Source organism: Gouania willdenowi, chromosome 8 (assembly GCF_900634775.1).
Source record: "Gouania willdenowi chromosome 8, fGouWil2.1, whole genome shotgun sequence".
NCBI classification, from domain to species: Eukaryota; Metazoa; Chordata; class Actinopteri; order Blenniiformes; family Gobiesocidae; genus Gouania; species Gouania willdenowi.
Window position 1 is genome coordinate 33974411 of NC_041051.1, and position 18565 is coordinate 33992975.

The window sequence follows — 18565 nt, forward strand, 5'->3', positions numbered from 1 at the left end:
TGTCTATATCTAACTTGTCTATATCGAACCTGTCTGTATCTAACCTGTTTGTATCTAACCTGTCTATATCTAGCTTGTCTATATCTAACTTGTCTGTATCTAACCTGTCTATATCTAACCTGTCTATATCTAACCTGTCTATATCTAACTTGTCTATATCTAACCTGTCTGTATCTAACCTGTCTATATCTAACTTGTCTATATCTAACCTGTCTGTATCTAACCTGTCTATATCTAACTTGTCTATATCTAACCTGTCTATATCTAACCTGTCTATATCTAACCTGTCTGTATCTAACCTGTCTGTATCTAACCTGTCTATATCTAACTTGTCTATATCTAACCTGTCTGTATCTAACCTGTCTATATCTAACTTGTCTATATCTAACCTGTCTATATCTAACCTGTCTGTATCTAACCTGTCTATATCTAACTTGTCTATATCTAACTTGTCTATATCTAACTTGTCTATATCTAACTTGTCTGTATCTAACCTGTCTATATCTAACCTGTCTATATCTAACCTGTCTATATCTAACTTGTCTATATCTAACCTGTCTATATCTAACCTGTCTATATCTAACCTGTCTATATCTAACCTGTCTGTATCTAACCTGTCTATATCTAACTTGTCTGTATCTAACCTGTCTGTATCTAACCTGTCTATATCTAGCTTGTCTATATCTAACTTGTCTGTATCTAACCTGTCTGTATCTAACTTGTCTGTATCTAACCTGTCTGTGTCTAACCTGTCTGTATCTAACCTGTCTATATCTAACTTGTCTGTATCTAACCTGTCTGTATCTAACCTGTCTATATCTAGCTTGTCTATATCTAACTTGTCTGTATCTAACCTGTCTGTATCTAACTTGTCTATATCTACAGACCTTCATAGTGCTCAGTAAGGGGAACATCATCTACAGGTTTAATGCTGAGTCATCATGTTACCTACTGAGTCCATTCAGTCCTGTGAGAATCTTCTTCATCAGGATCCTCATCCACTCATATCCTTTAAACCAACGGTTCACAACTATTTCTCACCCTGGGTTCCATATTTTGTCACGATCATTAAATCGTGACCCACTTTTTTTTTTAGAATTCAACAAACCAAATTTAGTTTTTCAAAAATGTTCAAAACACACATATATAATCTTAATCTATATATTTTCTTGTGCAACATGCATTTCACATCATGCCTGTCAATAGAAAAGTTTCTGTCGAGATAAAAGACAAGCCCAACATGAGAGACATTAAGTATTTATTTATTTTTGACCGGCTGTCCGTGACCCACCCAGTACAGGTCCACGACCCACTTATGATGTAATTTCCTGATCCTGCTGGGATTTCAGTCTCCCGCTATGATGTCATATCCTGTCTCCTTAACGTGGTCACGTTGTTCAGTTTGTTCATCATGGTTACCATCCTGACCAACTGTGTGTTCATGACCATGAGTGACCCCCCCGCCTGGAGCAAGACTGTGGAGTACACACACACACACACACACACACACACACACACACACACACACACACACACACACACACACTGATCATTACTGTGCAGCACCCCCTGGTGGCTGAGTGTGTGTGTGTGTGTGTGTGTGTGTGTCTCAGGTACGTGTTCACAGGTATCTACACCTTAGAGGCTTCAGTCAAAGTCCTGTCTCGAGGATTCTGTGTTGGAGATTTCACCTTCCTCAGAGACCCCTGGAACTGGCTGGACTTCATGGTCATCAGCATGGCGTAAAGACACACACACACACATACACATACACACACTCACTCACGCACACACGCACGCACGCACGCACACAAACACACACACACACTCACTCACACACTCACACACACACACACACACACACACACACACACACACACACACACACACACGCTGGATCAATTTACTAATGCACTGTGAACGTACGTATAGCATTTAGCATCGCACGGTTACGTCCAAGGGCAGCGTAGCGATCTTCCTTTTTACTTAAACAGTTTTCATATTGGGGAACTGACTGCACATGTATAAACACATGCTATGGGGCCAGAGGCAGAGCAGCAATGTGCCTTTGGGAGAGGGTGTGGCCTCCTCCTGGCTCCTCCTCCTTTCAGCGGAGTGAGACTTGTGCAGCGTTTCTGTTGTACCAGGAAATAGCGATGTTTAGTCATTTGGGCTATGAAAAGCACAAAATGCTGATACTTTCAAACTTATAGGTACTGTAGGCTATTGGAAATGGAAAAAATAAATTATACTTATATTGTAATTAAAACAAATAATAAAAATGTCAATTCACCCTTGGGTAGGCACTGCCTACCTTGCCTACCCTGACTGCGCGTCACTGCACAACACCTGTCTCCAAAGGCACCTGCACCACTGTGTCCTTCTACCACCCTGGTCGCCTTGTGTGATAGATCTTTATTAAGATTGAAGGCTAAGGGAGATGATCCTAACAGAATGATGAGCAGATGAACTTAGCATAGTCAACGGCAATCATCCAAAATGGAGCTGGGATCTGTTACGACCCCCCTTAGGATGTGATGTCAAGACTTGAAGGTCCACAACATAAACAAGACATCACACAGAAATCAAAGGTTTATCAAAAGTATTTATGAACAAAATTCTAAAAGTACCAACAGAACAAACTAAAAGGGACTGGAGACCCTGGCCAAACTGAACCAAAGTAGGGAGGACACTGGGCCAACCCTGTACAGGGCCATCCTCCCAACGTCCACCTTCTAAACTACAAACACATACAAAACACTAAAACTACCTAAAAATGAAAACAGGACTACCAGAAACCTCCAGTCCAAACTAAAATAACAAACTTACAAAGACCTCCAGTGGGGAGCTGAAGAACTCTCCCCACATGTCTGCTGCTGGTCAGTTGTTGTGCCTCCATCCTTCTGGTCCTCTCAGCCCTTTATAAGCTCCTCCTCCTTCTCCTACCTGATTGCTGATGTGAATCAGGTGTGTTAGGAGAGAAGAGGAAGGGCTGAGAGGCCATGAAGCACCAGCCGTACAGGACCACCTTGAGGCAACTGTCATAGGCTTTACTATAGCTTTTGGCGGTTCCTGTATGCAGATAATGCCCCTGTATGCATCATCTCCTGAACAACTTCAAGATCTGTTGGAGTGCTTTTCTGAATCCTGTGAAAAATTTGGACTCATCATAAGTGTGAAGAATGACTATGTCATGATTCCCATCATTTCAACATAAAAGACACTGAGCTCTAGGATGTTTACATAAGTTTACATGTCTTGGCTCAACTCTTGTGAAGAACACTACCATTGATAAATACATCTCTATAAGACTAGATAAAGTCTCAGTATTGTTTCAAAGGTAAGAGTGTATGAGGCGTGTCCTCCATGGAGATGAGAGCTTTCCACAACAGCAATCTACGATATGATGGTGGTGATGATGATGATGATGAAGGTTTTTCTGTGTTGCAGATATCTGACTGAGTTTGTTGACCTTGGAAATGTTTCTGCTTTGAGGACCTTCAGAGTTCTTCGAGCGTTGAAAACCATCACTGTCATCCCTGGTTAGTGTGTGTGTGTGTGTGTGCGCGCACGCGTGAACGTCAGTAAGTGTGTGTGTGTTGTATTCTGTCCAATCACAGCAGTGATCAGACTTAGAACGTAACACTACAGTCACTACCACTCTATGGACGGGTGTAGTGACACAGACTGTAAGCAGACTAAATGGTGGTCTGTTATACACTCAACACTCACACACACACTTACATACCTGCACACGTGTACACACCTAAGCACCTAATCTTTATTTCTAAGTGTTTACATGTCACGTAGATGGTGCTACATAGTGAAGGTCACATGATCACTATAGCTTCACTCACACCTGTGTCTACGTGTTTGTAAGGTGTACATCCAGGTGTGGCGTAGGTGACATGTTAACACGTCTACAATCACACATGCAGACATGACTTGTGCATTGTGTCTGTGTACCCATTCTAATTTAGAATGGATCCACCCTCCATAGTGTGTGTGTGTGTGTGTGTGTGTGTGTGTGTGTCTGTAGCCACTTACTACTTAAGTCCCGCTCTCTGTGCAGGTCTGAAAACGATCGTGGGCGCTCTGATCCAGTCGGTGAAGAAGCTAGCAGACGTGATGATCCTCACCGTGTTCTGTCTCTGCGTCTTTGCTCTGATTGGTCTGCAGCTCTTCATGGGCAACTTGAGACAGAAATGTGTTCTGATTCCGCCAATGCTCGGCAACTTAACATCAGAGGCCGGTTACTATGGTAACCACACCCATGGTAACGACACTGATGGGAACAGCATGTGGAGCGGAGACGCAGAATACTACGAACACGTCAACAACCCAGGTACTGACAAAAGTTAGCTTCAACAGACAGTACTGAACCCTAACGTTTGTGTGTGTGTGTGTGTGTGTGTGTGTGTGTGTGTGTGTGTGTGTGTGTGTGTGTGTGTGTGTGTGTGTGTGTGTGTGTGTGTGTGTGTGTGTGTGTGTGTGTGTGTGTGTGTGTGTGTGTGTGTGTGTGTCTGACAGATAACTACTATCACTTTCCTGGCCATGCTGATGCTCTGTTGTGTGGAAACAGCTCTGATGCTGGGTAATAAACATTGCTGAACATTGATGATGATGATGATGATGATGATGATGATGGTGATGATGAAGGTGTGTGTACAGGGAGTGTCCCAATGGCTACATGTGTCTGAAGGTTGGCAGGAATCCAAACTACGGATACACCAGCTACGATTCTTTCGGCTGGGCTTTCCTCGCTCTGTTTAGACTCATGACTCAGGACTTCTGGGAGAACCTGTTCCAGCTGGTCTGTGTCTCACCTGTCTCTATCTCACCTGTCTATATCTCACCTGTCTATATCTCACCTGTCTATATCTCACCTGTCTATATCTCACCTGTCTTTCTGCAGACGCTGCGCGCGGCCGGTAAGACCTATATGATCTTCTTCGTGGTGGTGATCTTTCTGGGGTCTTTCTATCTGATCAACCTGATCCTGGCCGTCGTGGCCATGGCGTACGCCGAGCAGAACGAGGCCACGCAGGCGGAGGCGCGGCAGAAGGAGGAGGAGTACGCTCAGATCCTGGAGGCTTTGAAGAAGCGAGACGCAGAGGTTCAGGCCAGCAGAGAACACAAGTTTATGCTTAGTCAGCATCAGCACTTGCCCTGAGCGTTTGTCTGTGTCCTTACAGCATGCAGCCTGCAGAGCGGCGCTCTCCGGCGCACAGGAGGAGGAGCACACCGCCATGGACGGTACAGAGGGGGCGGGATATAACGATAGATAGATATTTATAGCAGTGATTCTCAACTGGTAGGTCGTCGCGGGCCTTTGACTGGAGAATGAAGGAGTTAAAGGGCCTACGTTAAGCTAAATTAACTTTTCTTTGCTTTAAACATGATAAAGTGCTATTAGGGCTTCATACACATGCCTAAAGTGTTTATTTCATTGATTCCCTCAATCGTTAGTTAGAGGGTGATTTGCTCCTTCAAAATCAGCCTGTTTGTGTAGAGTTGCTCAGAAAGTGACTTTTCAGAGGCTAAAACTCTGGAAAACAGGCGAGTTTTGGAAAATAAATCTCAAATACTATGTTTTTGGGGTCCTTAAAACAAATGGAGATGGGTGAAAAATAGAATGACATGAGACCTTTAAGAAAAGTGACTGTCTTTTAATCTGAAAGGGCTCAGAATGCCATCTATTCACATTCCTAACCAGTATGTGGCGATGATGCCACCTTTCACATATAGTGGTTTGCTCTCATATGCTACTGACATGGCCATAAGTATTACACCATACTTTTAAGCTCTTATCAAAAGTAAAAAACATCCCCAGTTCTGTATTTACCTACCGATAAGGCAGTTACCAGTTAAAATGAAAAACTTCTTTCAACGTAGATTGGTCCTTGATTAATATATTTTGAGTTTGTGGACTAGCATTAGGTTTTAAAAATGTTACTAAATTTACATTAGGTTAAGGTTCAATGTTGTGTGTTGTGTATACATTGTTGTGTTCCAAGACGGAACATGTGCAACGATCGTGGCTCAGGGGTAGAGTGCGTCGTCCAACAACTGAAGGGTAGGGGGATCCATTCCCACCAGTGACGTGCCGTCAGGGTAGGCAAGGTAGGCAGTGCCTACCCAAGGGTGAATTGATATTTTGATTATTTGTTTTAATTATAATATAATTATAAATTATTTATTTTTCCATTTCCAATATCCTACAGTACCTATAAGTTTGAAAGTGTCGGCATTTTGTGCGTTTCATAGCCTAAATTACTAAACAGCGCTATTTCCTGGAAACGGCTGCAGTCTTTTTTTTTTCTTCTTTTTTTCACTCTGCTGTAAGGCAGAGGGAGGCCACGCCCCCTCCCAAAGGCACATTGCTCCTCTGCTTCGTTCCCATTGCGTGTTTTACATGTTTGCGCATGCGCAGTCAGGTCCCCAAGATGACAACCATTTACGTCCAAAGGCAACTCTCTACGCTGCCTTTGGACGTAACGTGCTATGCTAAATGCTATACCTAAGTTCACAGTACATTAGTGAATAGATGCAACGTGACCGCTGCTGCTACGTTCTCTAGCTAGTGGGCAGGATAACACTACAGTCAGGATGACAGCGCTAGAGATGATAGAGAAACTTTGTTTTGAGGAAAAACAACAGTTTTTAAAAAGATGGAGACCAACACCTGAGCTACCAGACCTTCAGCAAAGATAAGGTCAGAACATTGTTGGTTCTTTCTACAGTGAATAGAACAAAAGGAAGGATTGACTTTGTGGATGCTCCTCACTGAGGATGTTCTGAGTTGTTGTTGTTGTCTTTTTCTCCATGTTTCTGTGTTTCCAACACAACAGATGTGCTGCCGTGTCATGAGATATATGTTGTTGGGAGAGTATGGAGGCTATATTAAATAATTGTTTATGTTTCTTTAATGGTGTTTATGATGTTGATTTTATTAGATGATAAACACTTGTTCATGTGGATCTTGTTGGGTTTTTTCTTTCTTATTATGAATTTTATATTTTGATAAGCACATTGAGATGACTTTGTTGGAAATTGCTTTATACAAATAAAATTTATTTGAACTGAATTAACACTTGACAGCAGAAACATATGAAATTGTCATTGGTGGTCTCCATTTGCAACGTGCCTACCCAGCCCTAGTGATCACTGCACGTCACTGAATCCCACCCTATCAAAGTCAGTGCCGTTGTCTCCTTGGGCACGTTACCCACATTGCCTTGTATGACTGGGTATGAATTGTGCATGAATGGTGGTCAAAGGGGCCGTAGGCGCAAATTGGCAGCCATGGTATGACTGAGTGACGAGTGTGAATGAAAAATGTCTGTAACTTCTGTAAGAAGCTTTGAGTCTCCTTAAAAAAAGCGCTATATAAATCAAAACCATCATTATTATTATCATGTACCTCACGAGCATTACCTTTTCTTTATCAATAAACTTAAATTTTGCAGTCATTGGTACTATTTGATATCTTGTACTATTAACAGGTTCAAACGCAACATGTTTTATTAAATTCATTTGAGATGTTGAAAATTTTGCTTGATTTGGGTCCCAAAACCAGACCAGTTGAGAACCACTGATCTATAGAAATACTGACCTTGTCCAATCTTCAGACTTTGAGGATGAGCAGCGTCCGTGTCCTCCGTGCTGGTACGTCTTCGGCGCGCTCTTCCTGAAGTGGGAATGCTGTGGCTGCTGGCGGCGCATTAAAGCTACACTCTACACCATTGTCATGGACCCGTTTGTTGACCTCGGCATCACCGTTTGCATTGTCCTCAACACCGTCTTCATGGCCATGGAGCACTACCCCATGACCAACGAGTTTGAGGAGCTGCTGAGTATGGGGAATCTGGTCAGGAAGTGTGGTCATATTCCCAAACATTCTCACACCTGTGTGGAAGTCCTGAAGCTTCACCGTCTGCTGTGATCCACAGGTCTTCACTGGAATCTTCACAGCTGAGATGATCCTCAAACTCCTCGCCATGGATCCTTGGCATTACTTCCAGGTTAGTGGCCGTGTTAGTTACCATGGTAACTCATATGTAATTACACAACTCTCTCCTGGTCAGTTTTCGTCAGACTACTCAATAACCCCTTACTCCTTAGGCTGACATTACGCTGTCATTATTATGACATGACACCCGAACCCTAACCCCATTAGATCCCTCCACTTAACCCAAAAAATACCAACATAGCTCTAAAGGTGTTGTAATTTAGCAAACAACACTAAATGACATCCCTCATGACACTGTATTCATGCTAATGACAGATAGTGACGTGAGCGTAATGTCAGCCTTACTGTATGTATAAAACTTCAAGGAAAGTGTTACCGACTGCCCTTATCAGACCAGATACCATCGTACACTGATGGCATTCATCAAGGTCTCTGCCTGAAGAGGCTCTGCTATGTTATGACTACCGCTATAAGCAACATACATGACACTGAGAGCACTGAACAGCAACAGATTAACTGAGACACACACACTGAAAGCTTGCTGTTTACCTACGAATCTCAGACCGGTCTGTTCCCCAAAACCCTTTTGACCAAATAAACTCTGTGTCCATATCGGACCAGCAACCCTAAAACTTTACTTTGTGTCATTCATCTAAACCAACAATTAATTAATTATCCCACATGTTTAGGTTAGCTTAGCACATAGCAGCACTGGCAGAGTATTGCGCATCCATAGTTTAGTACTGAACCTCCTTTGGTTCTGGTTTCAGGTTGGTTGGAATGTCTTTGACAGCATCATCGTCACCATGAGTCTGGTGGAGCTGGGATTGGCCGACGTCCAAGGGCTCTCTGTCCTGCGCTCATTCCGATTGGTCCGTATTGATCGGGACACGTGTCCGTCTCCTTGCCCGTCTTTCCTCACGTCCTCATTCGTGTCTTTAAGATGCGGGTCTTCAAGTTGGCAAAGTCATGGCCGACGCTCAACATGCTGATAAAGATCATCGGGAACTCTGTGGGCGCTCTGGGAAACCTGACCCTGGTCCTCGCCATTATTGTCTTCATCTTCGCCGTGGTCGGCATGCAGCTCTTCGGAAAGAACTACAAGGACTGCGTGTGCCGCATTGCCGAGAACTGCGAGCTCCCACGCTGGCACATGCACGACTTCTTCCACGCCTTCCTCATCATCTTCAGGGTGCTCTGTGGCGAGTGGATAGAGACCATGTGGGACTGCATGGAGGTCTCTGGTCAGACCATGTGTCTGATTGTCTTCATGATGGTCATGGTCATCGGAAACCTGGTGGTGAGTGTCTGAAGGTCAAAGGTCACACTCTGGTCTGGGTTTTAGGTTTTTAATCACCGATCAATAAAACCAGCTCAAAACAAAAAAACCTGAGTACCAAAGATGCAGCCACACCTCAAAAAATTTAGTGGTCCAGCATAACCTGGTCCTGAGCCATTTCAAGCCCTGCACCTGTTCCTGGCTGTGTTTCGTGTGCTTATTTGGTTCCTGGTCTGGTTTTAGGTGCTGAACCTGTTCCTAGCTCTCCTCCTGAGCTCTTTCAGTGGAGACAACCTCTCGGCTGTGGAGGACGAAGGAGAAAACAACCTTCAGATTGCCATAAACCGGATCAACAGGGCTGTGGTCTGGACTAAAACCTGGATCTTGGATCATATCAATTTCATTCTGGGAAGGAGAACCAGCGGTGATACCAGTAGGACCAGTGAGGACCCTGTTGGTTACATACTGGTGCTTTGTTTCAGTGTTTACAGACGATTTGTTAGTGATAGTTGGTTGTTTGTATACTTGGTTCTTTATTTATGAATCATTTTTGTTTGTTGTTTTGTTGTTTGTTGAAGAAGTTCTTGCTCTGACCTTTAGTCGCCAGCGATGAGGAAGACGGAGTGTTGACGAAGGACGTTTTACCTTTGACCTCAGTGACCCCGGTGGCTCTAAAGGTGCCAATGGCCGAGGCCGAAGAGGTTGACGAGAACAACGATGACGAGGAAGAAGAAGACGATGAGGAGGAGGATGAAGAGTGTCAGCCTCAGGTGAGCTTGGGGTCTCCTCTCCGGCTCAGTAAGGCCTGATCATGTGATCATGTGATATGAACCTGATGTTCAGGGGGACCAGTCATCGTTCTGCAGCACGGTGCAAAGACTTCCAGACGTTCCTGAAAAGGAGGAAGACGAGGATGAAGACCCCGACTTTCCAGTGGCATGCTACAGTGACGGTAACATTTGATGTTCACGCTATGGGTGGGGCTTGGTGTGCCGGGGATCACGTGTCTCTGTGTGTCAGAGTGCTACAGGAGGTTCCCCTTCCTGGATGTGGACCTGTCCAAGGGCAAAGGAAGGACCTGGTCCATGCTGAGGAGAACCTGCTTCTCTATCGTGGAACACAACTACTTCGAGACCTTCATCATCTTCATGATCCTGCTGAGCAGCGGCGCTTTGGTACCGTCAGCTCCACGCCATGTTTTACTCACGCCACACCTTCTAACTGCCTGAGCGGTTTGTCTGCATCATGTGACTAAGCTCGTCGGCACTGATTGGTCCGCACAGCAACGCAAATATTAACCTGACAGCAACAACACAACATGTGTTACAGAGGACGACTAACAGCACACAGGTGTGTGTGTGTGTGTGTGTGTGTGTGTGTGTGTGTGTGTGTGTGTGTGTGTGCGTGTGTATGTGTATATGTTTGTATGTGAGTACAGTATGTGTGTGTGTGTGTTTAACTAATTGTTTAACCAAGGGAGAAAGGCTTACAACAAACCTGAAGGATTCAGTTAAATCAATAAGTCACACACCCCAACATAAACCAACAAATACGATTAACTAAAGTTCCACAAACGAACACCCTCCTCTCACAGGAGTATGACGAGCACACAAGCTCAGTATGACAGTCACACCATGAGTGTTCACAAGCCACACTGGTGACTGAGGTCTCCTGTGTGGCTGCTTGGACAGGAAAGTGGCAGACCAAACAGCAGAGCACGTAACAGTGTGTTTACGTGTATATGAATCTCTGTGTGTGTGTGTGTTTGTGTGTGTGTGTATGCGCGTGTGTGTTGGGGTGTGTGCGCGCATGTGTGTTGGGGTGTGTGTGTGTGTGTGTGTGCTCATGTGTGTTGGGGTGTGTGCGTGTGTGTGTACGTGTGTGCGTGTATGTGTGTGTGTGCGTGTGTGTTGGGGTGTGTGCGTGTGCATGTGTGTGCGTGTGCATGTTTGTGGGTGTGTTGACCTCTCTGTGCTGAACGTTCTCAGGCCTTTGAGGACATCTACATTGAGCAGCGCCGTGTGGTGAAGACCATCCTAGAGTTTGCTGACCAGGTGTTCACGGTGGTGTTCGTGGTGGAGATGATCCTGAAGTGGATTGCCTTTGGATTCAAGACCTATTTCACCAACACCTGGTGCTGGCTGGACTTCCTCATCGTTGATGTGAGCTGAACTCTCCTGCTGGGTCAGGTGATGCGTGATGTCATCAGTAGGCGTGTCTTGCAGGTGTCTCTGGTGTCGCTGACGGCGAACCTCCTGGGGTACTCAGAGCTGGGAGCTATCAAGTCTCTGAGGACGCTGAGAGCCCTGAGACCTCTGAGGGCCCTGTCTCGCTTTGAGGGCATGAGGGTGAGGAACTACAGACAGGTTTGAGGGGTCAGTCTGTCCGTCTGTCCCTGACCGCCCCCTGTCCATCTGTCCCTGTCTATCTCAGGTGGTAGTAAATGCTCTGGTGGGAGCCATCCCGTCCATCTTCAACGTGCTGCTGGTGTGTCTAATCTTCTGGCTTATCTTTAGTATTATGGGCGTTAACCTGTTCGCGGGGAAGTTTTACTACTGCTTCAACGAGACGTCGGAGAATGTGTTCCCAGTGGACCAAGTGGACAACAAGACCCAGTGCCTGTCCCTGATCCAGGAGAACTTCACCGAGGTTCGCTGGAAGAACATCAAGATCAACTTCGACAACGTGGGAATGGGATACCTGTCCCTGCTCCAAGTGGTCAGTGTGTGTTTGTGTCAGTGTGTGTGTGTGTGTGTGTGTGTGTGTTTGTGTCAGCATTGGCGTGCTGAGGAAGAGCCACACATCCATGTTTGAATGTGTTTGTTTTAGGCGACGTTCAAAGGTTGGATGGACATCATGTACGCAGCCGTGGACTCCAGAGAGGTCAGTTTGTACTGCTACTGCTACTGGTTCCAGGTAATGTAATGGACATTGTTTTCCTGCAGGTGGAGCTACAGCCTAAGTACGAGGACAACCTGTACATGTACGTGTACTTTGTCTGCTTCATCATCTTTGGCTCTTTCTTCACCCTCAACCTCTTCATCGGAGTCATCATCGACAACTTCAACCAGCAGAAGTCTAAGATAAGTCGATCTGCTCCGACGCTCCTTGGCAACCCATGATCGCCTCAGTGTGAGTTAACTTAGTTCTTCTTCTGTCCTCACCTGGGAGGAACCGACATCTTCATGACGGAGGAGCAGAAGAAGTACTACAACGCCATGAAGAAGCTAGGCTCCAAGAAGCCTCAGAAACCAGTCCCTCGTCCACAGGTCGGAGTTCTACTTCATCAAAGCGGGTCTCATCCTAAACCTCATGGTTGCTCCTTCTGGTGTTTCTGTAGAACAAGTTCCAGGGGGTTGTGTTCGACCTGGTCACGCAGCAGTTCTTTGACATCTTCATCATGGTGCTGATCTGCCTGAACATGGTGACAATGATGGTGGAGACGGACGAGCAGAGCGAAGAGAAGGACTTCATCCTGTACTGGGTCAACCTGGTCTTCATTGTGCTCTTCACCACCGAGTGCTTCCTGAAGATCATCGCTCTACGCCAACACTACTTCTCCGTGGGCTGGAACATCTTTGACTTCGTGGTGGTCATCTTGTCCATCGTGGGTTAGTTCAGGAGGAGGGGTCTTGAGTCTTTAGAGTCTGAAGTGGTCCTGAGTCTGATTAGAATGTCCTGGTCTCACCTGGTTTTGGTCGTTCAATGAATGTGTATATGACCTCATACAGTCTGAGCTTTAGTCCCATCACATTGTCTCCTTCAGGTCTTCTTCTAGCTGACATCATCGAGAAGTACTTTGTGTCACCGACGCTGTTCCGCGTGATCCGATTGGCACGTATTGGCAGAGTCCTTCGCCTCATTCGTGGAGCCAAAGGCATCCGCACGCTGCTGTTTGCTCTGATGATGTCACTTCCAGCCCTGTTCAACATTGGCCTACTGCTCTTCCTCATCATGTTTATCTTCTCCATCTTCGGCATGTCCAACTTCGCCTACGTGAAGAAAGAGGGCATGATTGACGACATGTTCAATTTCGAAAGCTTCGGGAACAGCATGATCTGCCTCTTCATGATCACCACGTCGGCCGGCTGGGACGGCCTGCTCAGCCCCATCATGAACACACCCCCGGACTGCGACCCAGAGCTGGAGAACCCGGGCTCCGCAGCCAAAGGGAACTGCGGCAGCCCGGCGGTGGGGATCGTCTTCTTCACCACCTACATCATTATGTCCTTCCTAGTGGTGGTCAACATGTACATTGCCATCATCCTGGAGAACTTCAATGTAGCCACAGAGGAGAGCGCCGACCCGCTGTGCGAGGACGACTTTGAGATGTTCTACGAAACCTGGGAGAAGTTTGACCCGGCGGCATCCCAGTTCATCCAGTACAGGTGAGTCCTATGAGCTGCCCTTTTAGAGGCGGAGTCTCAACATTCTGGTATCTCCCACAGTGAGCTGTCTCACTTCTGCGACACTCTGAAGGATCCTCTGAGGATCCCCAAACCCAACATCACCACCCTAAGCCACATGGACCTCCCTCTGGTTCCTGGAGACAAGATCCACTGCCTGGACATCCTGCTGGCCCTCACCGCACAGGTACCATGAGCACTTCACCATCATTTCAATTAACTTTCAAATTAAGACATGCTCAGAAAGAACTCGAAGAAAGGTTAAGAATGATTTCACTACTTCTGATTTTATTCTCTTAGTTTATATGTACTGTAAAACTGCTTCACTCAGGGGCGGATCTAGAAAAAATTCAATGGGGTGGCAAGAGGGGGGCAGGATGGCAACATATAGCAGACGTACATAAAGCATACTGAATTATAGGGCCGGGTATCGCCAGGTACCTCGCAATGCAATATATTGTGGTATTGCTTTGCCCGCAATAACAATATTATCACGATAAGCAATATTTTTCATGAAAATTAATCCACGATACATCACGATAACTGTCACTGAAGAAATTTAGAATTTATCTACTGCATTGAATCCATTTCACAGGAATTACAAAACATTGTCAATCAATTTCACTTGAATGACAGCCAAGTGTAAACAGCACAGTATAAGAAGTCTGAAAGCAGTTTTATGACATGGTTAAAATGAGCCTGTGCAATATTTGCAGTTAAGAAGAGCCACTGCAACAGTTTTATTCCCGCCCCGCAAATTGATTGACAGTTCAGTTCTGAAGCGTGACAGCTCGGAGCAAGTAGCGTCATGTCTAAACAACCAAACTAATGATCTGGTGCCCAGGGAAGAAAAACATGGAAAGAAGAGGAGGAAATTGTGGAAAAACCAGAGGTAAGTCAGTGTTTGAAGATCCATGACAATTTATGAATCCATGATAGTCAAACATGCTAGCAGAGCAACCATGCTAATGTTAGCAGCTAGTGATAAACAGAAACAGATAAAATACTAGCTTAACAAAAACATTGATTGCATGGCAACAGCTGTATATTAATTTATTACATTATAGTTTAACATCATTATAAGAGAACTATGTATTATTATGTACAGTACATGTAAGGAGTGACATCACAGTTTGTGTTTTATACAGGGGGCCTTATTTATTTAATATATATATGTGTATAAATGCCTATAAACACATACATTATTAAAAAGAAAGTTAATATTTCTAATTTAGCCGAGACCTTTTAATAAAACTGTATTTTATATTTCTATTTATAAATATCTAAATATTTATCAATTTCTAATCCCATCATGCATATCCTCTGTTTGATTGATAGACAAGCTCGTGGTTCATATTCTGTTTTTTGCCTTCAGATTCACTGAGGAAATGTGATGATGTCATCGATGACTTCACTGGCAGAAAAACCAGGAGAATAAACTATTAAGGCTGGACTGAAGGATGAATGGATGGATGGATGGATGATGGATGGATGGATGGATGGATGGATGGACTGAAGGATGAATGGATGGATGGATGGATGGATGGATGAATGGATGGATGGATGGATGGATGGACTGAAGGATGAATGGATGGATGGATGGATGATGGATGGATGGATGGATGGATGGATGGACTGAAGGATGAATGGATGGATGGATGGATGATGGATGGATGGATGGATGGATGGATGGATGGATGGATGGATGGATGGATGGATGGATGATGGATGGATGGATGGATGGGCGGGGCTTTTTTTAGCTTGTGTTGGTTTCTGGAGGTTTTGCATCTTTTCACAAAATGTGAATGTCAATAGTGAAACATTTTAATCATAAGTATTTAGATTTAAAAGAATACTTGATGAGCCAACCCACCACTATCTATTTATCTTTTATCTGTACCTTGTTTTTGTGCAGTGCTTTACTCTAATAATATTAAAAAATTGTATTTTGAACCTGTTACTAAGATATTTAAACTGGCTTTTATTTACTTGTTTGTGTTCTTTTATACTGTATGTGTATGTGAAACACTTTTATCAAAATTAAATAAAATGTTAAAAAAGTCACTTTGCTCATGTTTTCTCCTCGTGTAAAGTGTCTTTGTAGATATTCTGTTAATGATAATATAACAATATTGAAAATATCAATTACTTGATATAAAAAAATTGCCAAATAAGGGGGCACCAAAAGAAAATTTTGTCTAGGGCACCAGAGAGGCTAGGGCTGGCACTGACTAGCATCATGCTAATGTTATGCTAATGTTTACATTGTGGTAATGTTACGCTAGCATCATGCTAATGTTTATGTTGTGTTATTGTTATGCCAGCATCATGCTAATGTTATGTTAATGTTAACATTGTTGTAATGTTATGCTAATGTTTATATTGTGTTATTGTTATGCTAGCATCATGCTAATGTTTATATTGTGGTAATGTTATGCTAGCATCATGCTAATATTATGCTAATATTTATGTTGTGGTAGTGTTATGCTAACATGTTCATGTTATGCTAATGTTTATATTGTGGTAATGTTATGCTAGCATCATGCTAATATTTATGTTGTGGTAGTGTTATGCTAACATGTGAATGTTATGCTAATGTTTATATTGTGGTAATGTTATGCTAGCATCATGCTAATGTTATGCTAATGTTTACGTTGTGGTAATGTTATGCTAGCATCATGTTAACTTTATGCTAATGTTATGTTAATGTTTATTTTGTGGTAATGTTATATGTTATGTTTATATTATGCTCATGTTATGCTAATTTTGTAGCTTATTGGAGTGTTTGTTTCTGCAGGTTTTGGGAGATTCAGGAGAGATGGACACTCTCAAAGCGAGCATGGAGGAAAAGTTTATGGCCAACAATCCATCCAAGGTCTCTCTCACACACACTCACACACACACACACACACACACACACACACACACACACACACACACACACACACACACACACGCTGACAGAGGACTGGTGTCCTCCTTTGATTGGTTGAGGACTCTTGCTTACAGGTGTCCTACGAGCCAATCAGCAGCACTCTGAGCCGAAAACAGGAAGACGTAGCGGCGACTGTGATCCAGAGAGCATTCCGGAAGCACCTGCTGCAGCGGACGGTCAAACTGGCGTCCTACACGTACCGAGAGAAGAACAAAGGAAGGAGTGACCAGGAGGTGAACGACGGCGCCGAGGGGAGGAGCCACCCGGCGCCGCCGGAAACCACTGGGCTGCTCTGTGAGCGGATTGGTCAGCTGTACGGCGACACAGATCAGCCGATTGGTCAGCTGCACAGGGGCGTGGAGCTCCATAGTGATGTGGTCCTCCACGCCGCGCCTCCCGGGTGCTCAGCCAGCTTCCTGTTGGAGGACAGCCTGAGGGAGACCATCGTATGATGCCGGTCTTTGGGAGATCTGAGGTGTCCTCGCCGCATCGTACGCAGCTCGCAGTGACACATGTTCAGAAGTTTACAAACCAGTAGAATAATTTATACAAATGTATACAAACACTAGTGATTGGTTTACAAACAAAGGTTTGGAAACCTTTGAATTGTGACCACATGATGTTTAACCATTTTCTTCCTCTGACAGATTGAACTGTGGATTATTGCCCCCTACTCGCCTGGAGGGGGAGCACATTAAGAAAACTGGTTCATTAAACGAGTTTGAACATCAGAAACTGACAGAGCTCTGGTGGAATGAAAACGCGGTTAAACCGTCTCACATCTGATCATGTGACCTCAAACTGCCTATGGAAGAGACTGGACTGTCCATCAGGAGCCAATCAGAGTGCAGCACCTCGATGGAGAAGTGTCACATGGTTGAACTTTTTTATGTCTTTGTTTTTCTCTACTTTTATTCTTAGTTGAGGTTTGAACATCAATGATGAACTTTGACCTTGGCTCTTCCTGATTGGTTGGAGTTTAAGCCGATCAATCAGAGCTCAGAATGACCGAGTGACTGTTAACGATGGGTAAAAAAATGTAAATGTTTCCTGAAAGCTTGTAGGTGGGCGTGGGTAATGTGTGAGCCATCTACACAAGCCTGCTCCTCATCACTCTTCCACGTCTGCGTATCAGTCCATTGTTAGTGTAATCAGGCTCCGCCCCCTGTCCCTCAGCTCTATGTCCCAGAGTCAGACCTTAAGGCATATGGTTGAACACTGTCATTAAATAAACGCAGATTAATCTGAGTCTCTCATTGACTTGATCTTGTCCCACATTATATATTTATTTATACTTTTATATAAAATTTTTTTTATCTTTATTATGACGGTTCTTTTTATTGTTTTATTTGTGTCATTTATAGTGAAGTCCTGACTCAGCACATAAATTGGATTCTTTAACTCGACTCTTTCAGGGTTTTCACTCTGTAAATGCATGTAAATTATCTTTGATTTGTATTTTCCACAAAGGGTTTTTCTTATTTTCTTTAATAAACTGTAAATAATTACAGTGAACCTGCATCGTAGCATTAGTGCTGTTTGTTGCTTTATTTAAATGCGGACAAAGCTCCTCCCACAGCTCAGTGAGAGGCCTCCATGCATTCACATAGCTGTGCAGTTCACGTGTTTCCCACTAGATGAAGCTGCAGGATGAACGTGATCAGGTTTGAACTGTGAAGAAGTTTCTTTCTTTTTCTTTTGGAGCTTCACGCATTTAATGGGATTTTTTCCCTCTGGAGAATTTCAATGTTTGTTGGAAGATGATCTCCTTTGTTTTCTTTCTTTGTTTGCACATTTAAAATAAAACTAAATCATTCAACACATTCTCTCTTTACTTTCTTTACGTGCAGTGAGCATTAGCACAGCGCTCAGATCTAACCACTATCATTATGAGTTTAAGTGACCGCGCTCTCCCCCGCCACAGCCTCAGCGAGCCCGCCGGGGCTGGCCCGCAGCCGCTGCTACACTGGCAC

At 44.2% G+C, this 18565-nt stretch overlaps 2 protein-coding genes across 3 annotated transcripts in view; one reads left to right on the forward strand and one right to left on the reverse strand.

Annotated features, from left to right (window-relative positions):
• Nucleotides 1-4154, reverse strand: part of LOC114468715 (abnormal spindle-like microcephaly-associated protein homolog) — a 4400-nt gene extending 246 nt beyond the window's left edge. Inside the window, exons 1-2 of one of the 2 annotated variants that reach the window (XM_028455757.1) lie at nt 4048-4154; nt 1-1475 (exon numbers count right to left, since the gene is read on the reverse strand). The exon at nt 1-1475 is cut by the window's left edge and continues 158 nt beyond it. In XM_028455757.1, coding sequence (XP_028311558.1) covers nt 1-917 — 917 coding nt within the window. In that variant the 5' untranslated portion in view covers nt 918-1475; nt 4048-4154. Of the gene's footprint in view, nt 1476-1637; nt 1749-4047 lie in introns of those variants that run through there. The other variant, XM_028455755.1, reaches the window with a different exon arrangement.
• scn4ab (sodium channel, voltage-gated, type IV, alpha, b) overlaps nt 1-17044 on the forward strand; it is a 28743-nt gene extending 11699 nt beyond the window's left edge. Inside the window, 28 exon segments of the mRNA XM_028455754.1 lie at nt 886-1004; nt 1393-1482; nt 1614-1742; nt 3451-3542; nt 4073-4345; nt 4531-4594; nt 4672-4813; nt 4916-5116; nt 5196-5256; nt 7632-7870; nt 7953-8024; nt 8743-8844; nt 8916-9272; nt 9495-9693; nt 9852-10021; nt 10095-10203; nt 10272-10426; nt 11240-11413; nt 11477-11599; nt 11685-11969; nt 12081-12134; nt 12197-12334; nt 12416-12520; nt 12592-12862; nt 13018-13639; nt 13700-13844; nt 16455-16532; nt 16667-17044. Of these exon segments, the coding sequence (XP_028311555.1) occupies nt 886-1004; nt 1393-1482; nt 1614-1742; nt 3451-3542; nt 4073-4345; nt 4531-4594; nt 4672-4813; nt 4916-5116; nt 5196-5256; nt 7632-7870; nt 7953-8024; nt 8743-8844; nt 8916-9272; nt 9495-9693; nt 9852-10021; nt 10095-10203; nt 10272-10426; nt 11240-11413; nt 11477-11599; nt 11685-11969; nt 12081-12134; nt 12197-12334; nt 12416-12520; nt 12592-12862; nt 13018-13639; nt 13700-13844; nt 16455-16532; nt 16667-17044 (4947 nt within the window).
• The last annotated feature ends 1521 nt before the right edge of the window (nt 17045-18565 follow it).